This window comes from Ailuropoda melanoleuca, chromosome 14 (assembly GCF_002007445.2).
Source record: "Ailuropoda melanoleuca isolate Jingjing chromosome 14, ASM200744v2, whole genome shotgun sequence".
Classification (NCBI taxonomy): domain Eukaryota; kingdom Metazoa; phylum Chordata; class Mammalia; order Carnivora; family Ursidae; genus Ailuropoda; species Ailuropoda melanoleuca.
Genome location: NC_048231.1, coordinates 61,119,904 through 61,127,807, shown reverse-complemented (window position 1 = coordinate 61,127,807; position 7,904 = coordinate 61,119,904). Strand labels below are relative to the sequence as shown.

The 7,904-nt window shown below is 36.5% G+C and overlaps 1 protein-coding gene across 3 annotated transcripts in view; it reads right to left on the bottom strand.

Annotated features, from left to right (window-relative positions):
* Nucleotides 1–221: 221 nt before the first annotated feature.
* The window catches only part of IMPACT (impact RWD domain protein), a 30,395-nt gene continuing 22,712 nt past the window's right edge, over nucleotides 222–7,904 (bottom strand). For all 3 annotated transcript variants that reach the window (XM_034643252.1, XM_034643251.1, XM_034643253.1), the window contains 3 exons: nucleotides 5,663–5,753; nucleotides 3,796–3,930; nucleotides 222–2,811 (listed from right to left, as the gene is read on the bottom strand). In XM_034643252.1, the coding sequence (XP_034499143.1) occupies nucleotides 2,743–2,811; nucleotides 3,796–3,930; nucleotides 5,663–5,753 (295 nt within the window). In that variant the 3' untranslated portion in view covers nucleotides 222–2,742. The remainder of the gene's footprint in view (nucleotides 2,812–3,795; nucleotides 3,931–5,662; nucleotides 5,754–7,904) is intronic.

Here is a 7,904-nt window from a genome sequence, read left to right as displayed (position 1 = left end):
CTATTAGAATGTGTAAATGTTTGGTCAGGAAATTCCCTTTCTAGGAATTTTACCTAAGAAAATAATCAGAGATAAATACCAAAAAATCTGCACACAATAATTTCGTTTTTCATAGTTATTTAAGTGAAAATTTGAAAAAATTTAAAAATTGGAAACATGTGGGGACCAGTTAGTACATCATGATATACCCAGAAGATAGAATACAATGTAGCCATAAGAAATTAAGCCATAGAAGAATATTTATTGACATGGGAAAATGTTAACAATATACTTCTATATGAAATATGCAGGATACAAAACAGTATATACAGTTTAATACCATTTTATGGAAAGAAAAATAGCCATATATACAAAATCATGCATAGGAAAAAAATAGAAGGATGTACATAGCAAATGTTAATAATGGTTATCTCTAGATAGTAGAATTAGAAGTGATTATATAATTTTCCCAGTAAATTCCACCTGCCCTCCAAACAGTATCTGCTTCATGCTAGTCTTTCTTCGGTGTGATTAGCTTGATATAATTCTTTTCAAATAGACTCTGTTTCATGATACATACCTCCAAATCATACTGCTTTTTCCATTTAAAAAGTAGATGCTACTTGCTCTTACATACTGGCATATGGAGAATATTTTTAACTAATACAATATACCATAAAATATGCCACAGCATAGATCTGGCCATAGAAAATCATTGTTTGGAGAATCTGAAAATCCTCTAATAGAGAGAAATTTTAAATAGAGAAAAAGATGCTATCGTTAGTTGGGGGTCCATAATGGTTGAGTATAAATAACGCAAGATTCCAGAATTGGAGACTTTGGGATCTCTCCCTACTAGCTAAGTGCCTTTGGGCAAAGGAGATTAGGTTTTTTAGTCAGGAAAATGTGGCTAATAATTTTGTACAAAGAAGCAAAAATAAGATTTTTTTAAATAAGGGCAAATGAGATCACAGATATAAAGGTCCTTTATATAAAGACCTAAATAACTGTGAGATGAAACAGCAAGAAAGAAATTCAAATTTGGTATTACAGAAAAATGAGCTTCAATTTTTCTGCAGCACCAAATTTCTCCTGTTTTCTATCTACTTTCACAGGTTAGACATGCCAAAATTGTGAAAGCACTTTAATGTTAACTAATGGTCTCCAACTCCTTTATTTAACAGTTAATAATATAGGACATAACTTTTCATGGCGTCTGACGTTAAGTGTTCTCAATAAATATAGGACATCCTCTGACGACTCCTGATACTGGCAACATCAGACATATTGACAACAAATATGACTTGGATTTTATTTCTCAGAATCCATCCTAGTGTAAAGCCATTTACTAGATTTTTATTAAAAATACCAAATAAGGATGTTGGGTCTTTTGAACACAAGATATCAAGGGAACAGAAAAAGAGTATCTGTCTGTGTCCACTCTTCTGTGCTGCTCTCCATGATGCAAGCACCATTCCAAGTGGTCTCCGAACTTCTATTCCCTCCCTTTGGAAGAGAATCTCAGGCAAATCTGCAATCAATTAACGACTTTCAGTAACTGTTTGCAATCATATCTAAAGGGGAACAGCTATTAACTTACTGTTATATCTCAAAGATAAATGTATTATCTAGAGGCCTAGAGGTAAAGGGCATAACTTACAGATGAAAGAAGGAACATAAAACACTGATGCAAAGGAAGATCTGGTAAGAATGGAAAAAAAGAGGGATTTTCTTTGTTTTTCCAATCAAAACGTTTGTTCCTTTTCTCCGCAAAGTCACGGAGTTGAGAAAGATGGCTGGAATGCAGATGAAATCGTGCATCACACTTACATAACTACCCGACGACGTGCTCCGGCCGCACACCAGTGTGGTCTTCCCACCTCTATCCCCTTCTATAAATGCCCCATTAACTGCAGCAGACCTTCTAGCGTCATCCTAATTCCTTAATGAAGATCACAAGAAAGGTACTTCCAGGATGTTAAAAAAAAACAACCAAAAATAGAATATTACACTAACACATTTAAGGGGTAGGAGAGGACTACTGACACTCCATACCTACTGCTTTACATCACAAGAATTAAACAAAAAAAGTAGAGGCTAGAAAATCACATTTTGAAATTTCACAATCACCAATTTGCAACAGAAACCAAAGCAAACACTTATGCTAACAAATACGGCAGATGAATTATCACTTCAGCACGTAACTGCAGATATACTCCTGGATTTTTGCTTAATCATTACTCAATGATGAACACTATAAAATGAAAGGTGACTTACTGTGAACCAAAATCACAAGAAGAAACTCTCCAAGATCAATCTGCAATGAGCTCCTGTTCCAATAAGCCATAAAGAGCAGTAAAAGGCAATATTCATTTAACGTAATGAGAATCCCGATGACAAGACACCAGGTATTTATACTCCTCTCGAGACATTTCTTCCCCACCTAACAAAGGCACTTGACATAGACTGAAATGGACAGTTAATTCAGGTACTGCCCTGGGCAACGGTTACCTTCCTCAAATTAGATGAAGTGGCAATTAAGTTCATATTAATTCTTCTGAATCAGCCTGAAATACACATGAATATATCACAAGTTCTCTATTTTTGGCAGATGATATAACCAAAGAAGAAAAGATAACGCTGGTGTCCACAATGGGTTGGCTGACTCGAGCAGTCCAGGATCCTCTCTGCACAATATTCCCAGATGACTGTGGAATTTGTGAACAATGATAGGCAAATTAACCTGTAGCATAATTTTAGGTATTAATGTTCACTCCTCTTCTTGTCTTTTCTTACTTTTTTGTTCTTTCCCAAAGCCTTAGATGATTCCTCCTAAAAAAGACATAAATCAGTGTAGTATCACCCCATTTATACGAAGATACTGGCTTAGGAAACTTTAGTCTAATCATACAAAATACGTATATGGGTAAAAGTATAATTACTTCCATATGTATCATCTTTCTGGTTTATAGGGCACTTTCACTTATAGTCTATTTTAATATTTCCAAAATAATCAAGGATAGTCAAGGAAAACACTCGCCTATCTAACAGATTTACATTTGAATAATTTGGATATTATTTAATGTATTGTTCACTTTCCAAAGGAAGGCAGCAAACTTTGAATAAAATAATATAATATATGAAACAAAAAAAAATTCGAAGTATAAAGGCAGGTACTCCAACACATGCCAGGGGAGATGGAAGGTGCTCTGCCACTAACAGGAAAATGTTAGCATTTTATACACATTTGAAGAACATCTAGTTCACTGTAGCATAAGCTACACAACCTCTCCTGGCCTCAATTTTAGGGAGTGAAAATTAATTGGTCTTTAAGGGTTTTATAAAACTTAGTATAAACCTATGAATTTAAGGCTCAAAGAGATGAACTGATCTGCCCAAGGTCACGCAACTAACTGGCCAGTCACACTGTTCTGAATAGAACCTAAGTCTACAATTCCCTATTCCAAAGGTTTTTCCAATGTGCCACAAACATTGCCACAAACATTCTTTTTTTTTTTTTTTTTGAAGATTTTATTCATTTATTAGAGAGACAGAGAGCATGAGCACGTGTGCCGGGGGAGGGGGGGAGAGGCAGAGGAGAGAAGCAGACTCCCTGCTGAGCGGGGAGCCTGATGCAGGGCTTGATCCCAGGACCCCAGGATCATGACCTGAACTGAAGGCAGACGCTTCACCGACTGAGCCACCCAGGCGCCCCTCAAACATTCTGATTCATTCTTAATCTTTTGTCTTTTTTGAAATATTTTATTTCATGGGCAGTGGTGAGAAACTCTCTATATAATTTCAGTAACCACTCACCGGTGAGTTTGTGTAGTTCCTCTCCACTAGTATGTTTCTGGCACAGTTGTTGATATGTTTAAAGCGATCTGGTCCTAGTAGGATTCCTCCATACCAGCGTGATACTACCACCATGACATTTCTCACATTCAAAATCTGTTATTTTCAGAAGCGTAATTAGATACACACATAGATATATACAAATTCAAGTTTTAAAGGAGAATGAACCTGTGTACAAAATTGCATAGTTTCCCCGTGACTTTAATGGCAGAACCACGAGTGAGCAGAGTGAGATTCCTAACATTCAGGTGACAGAATGTCAGAATGAGAAGGGAATTTAGAAATCAAACACTATTACACAGTGTCCTCGAATTCCAAATTTTGGGGCAACCGGGTAGATTGAAGGGAGATCATGCAGGTAAAGTTCTTCATGAATTCAACCAGAATAGTTCAGTTTAAGCAGCCTTTTGTCCCTAAGCCAAACAACAACCAAAACCTGCTTCTAAACAAACCATTGGAAAGAACTGGGGCTGCATGGATAATTGCTGGTGCCTACCAGCAAGGTCTTCCTCAGTTTGCCATCTGTCAAATGCTGCTCATAATATGAAGCCCACCAGTCTATAGGCCTGACCACACACAGAGTTCCTTCCTATCAAGGGAATGGCCTGTTTATTTTTTTTTTAAAGACTTTATTTATTTATTAGAGAGAGAGAGAGAGAGAGAGAGCACAAGAAGGCAGAGCGGCAGGCAGAGGGAGAGGGAGAAGCAAGCTCCCCACTAAGCAGAGAGCCCAATGCAGGGCTCAATCCCAGGACCCTGGGATCATAACCTGAGCCAAAGGCAGATGCTTAACTGACTGAGCCACCCAGGTGCCCCAAATGCCCTGTTTAGAGAACAAACCTCCGCATACAGTAACAGAAGAAACTATAGCAACTACCTTAGGAAAAAAATCCATTCTTAAAAATAATGGACAATCAATGACCACCATACAGATAAAGTCCAGCAGCATGAAAGAGAAAGGATGAGATGAACAAACTTAAAATGGCCTAGGAAAAATTTAAGGGAGAGAACACAGAAAGAAAGGAAAGAAAGGAAAGAAAGGAAAGAAAGAAGAAGAAAGAAAGAAAGAAAGAAAGAAAGAAAGAAAGAAAGAAAGAAAGAAAGGATAAAACTCTAATCAGCATACTCAGAGAAATTTTAGATGATACTGCATCCATAAAGCCAAAACAGTACACTATAAAAAAGAAAAAATAGAGACGAACTCTTTTTTCTTTTTTTCTTTTTTAACGTTTATTTATTTAAGTAATCTCTACACCCAATGTGGGGCTCGAACTCATGACCCTAAGGTCAAGAGTTGCATGCTATTCTGACTGAGCCAGCCAGGCACCCCAAGAAGAAAGAATTCTTAAAACTTAAGTACATGATTGCTAAACATTTTTAAAAATTCAGTGGAAATCTTGGAAGACAAGCAAGAAAATGTCTTAAAACATAAGCTGATGAGATGGACAATTTAATGAAAAAAGCAACATTCTGGGTCTAACCAGATGGTCCAATAACACCCAACAGGAACTGCACAGAGACAGAACAGAGGAAACAGAGGGAGGACACTGTCAAAAAACAAAAAGGAGATACTTTTCCAGAGCTGAAGATAATCTTCTATCATCTATGACTGACAGAGCTTCAAAGCTCGGCACTTGTTATTAACCCTGTGCTTTCTGCCCCATATCAAGTGGTTAAAAGTTTCTTTCAATCAGTGTTCAAAAATTAACCCAAATATATTTCATGTTACATAGCCTAACTGATTTACTTATTCCTAAATGGAGCTCTGTTTCATTGAAAAATTTTATGACTCAGAGAATAGGACTAACAGGGTTTAACTTACACTTACCTCCATGAGATGGAGAAGACGCCCACCAGCTGCTGTCTCCCCATCATCTTCACAGTCCTGTAAGAAGGTCTGTTTATCCTCACAATATATTCTAGAAATACACAGAAGAGTGTTACACTTTGAAACCCCAAAATATTGCACTAAGAATTACACCTTTATACTTGTTGCAATCAATTTACTTCCAAAATCAGCACATTTGTCAAAAAAAATCTTCTTCGACTATACATTAGACAAATTCTCTGATGATTCATTATCCGGTATGTTTCATTGTTTATATTTGGGAAAGCTAGGAATCAAGGATGCCTCCTTTAAATCAGAAATGCTATGATTATGGAAAAGTGAGTTAACACATCTGACACTTCATTTAACCTTGAAGCTATAAGGTTACAGAGAGCAGTCACTGAAAAACATTTATTGAGAATTTGTTGTATAGAAGCATTATATGTAATAGGCACCATGAAATGATATACAAGAAATATGTGGTTTACTCCTGTCTTCAAAAAGCCTTAGAGCTAGTGAGACAAAAGTATATAAAAAAGATGGAGGTGATAAAATCAACATAAATGAACATTTCATACTTTCCTTACATCTTATTCTAGCCATCAAACATTTCTCTATCCTCCCCATTCTAAGAATTTTAAGATCTATTTTCTCTATAACCTTTCCCCTGGTTGGTTATCAGTATCAGAGATAAATCATGGCATTTTTACCTATTTAAATTACCTAGAAAGTTCACATTTGGAATAATAACGTAGGGCTACACTGTAGCATAATAAGCATGGCGAGTAAGCATGAGATATAAAAAGAAAACAGTGCCAGTTAAGGTATGTCAAATAGTGGATTTCTTAGGCCCCTACAATGACACCATCTAGAATGAGGCAAAAGCACCAAACATATCTTTCCAGCTGTGGCTATAAAAAGCCAGGTACTACCATATCTATATGCCTAGGTCAATTATAGCAATTATATTCATATATTTATCATATGTTCATATTCACCATAGCAATCATATTCATTCATTCACTCGTTCATCCTTCAATCCATCTTTCCATTCATTCACTTAATAAATATTTACAGCCCACCTACTATGACCAGGCTCTGTTATTTAAAGTCAACCTTGTTCCAAGAAAACATAGTACTACCAGCCAACAATTTATATGGCAAATTTAAGGCAAAAAGGAGTCAGCAGTTGGTTTACATTAGGACTGTAATTATAATCTAACACTGTAATTTTATGGAACCAATGAAGAATATTTGAGTTATAAATCAGTACTGTTAGGTTTTTAAAAAATGAAATCCCACGGACATTTTCACTTTTTCCTCACGTGCCAGGAAGATAATGATGCAGTGCCCCACAGCTGTGTGTGCCAGCAGCCTGAAGAGTGCCCCTTAACTCCAAAGCAGGAACACAGCCCCAGAACCAGAAAGCAACCTTAAAAGGATCCTAAGCATTCAGAATACACAACACAAAGTCCATGTACCAAATAAACGTCCTTTATGTTATTTCCAGTGGGGTCCTTCAAGCCTCCACTTTGTGCCTGTTTACTCTTAGGTGACACACATTCTGACAAGCTCAGCTCTTTCACTCCCAAGTGTCAATTAGAAAGGAGTGAAGTGGATGGACTGCTACATGTAGTCAGGCTGAAATTTGTGAGAAGGGACAGCTGATCACCCATTAATACGCAAAACTCTAAAAATACTCACCGGAACTTAAAAACCCCAAAATGTGGGGTCTGAAATAGAATATAAAGCATATTATCTAACTTTTTGATAATTTAAAATCAACATTACAGCCAGCGATTGTTGAAGGTGAAGCCACACAGCCATGTAGGCATAAACTAGAGATAAATGAAATTAGTTTATCAGACTCAGGTCTACCCCTTAACAACCATGGGATCTTCAAAAAGTTAAGCTTTTTGCAGGGGCAGAGTTGCTGAAATAATCAGAATTAACTTTCGTAAAGCATTTGGCACAGAGTAGGTGCTCAATAAACACATGGCATGAATGAATGGCTATTAATACTTTCATAGTGCACTCTAATCACTGAGACCAAGCACACTCTCATCCCTCATTTTTATATTGATGACCCTAACCCATAAAGAAAACATCAAAATTTTGTCCAGTGATATTCCAATAAGTAGGGAATTATATAACAAATAGTCTTTTGTAAGTTTTGGCACTTTAATGTGACTTAGTAATATTAAAAACTCACCTATCCAAAGTGATGGATTTATAATTTAGT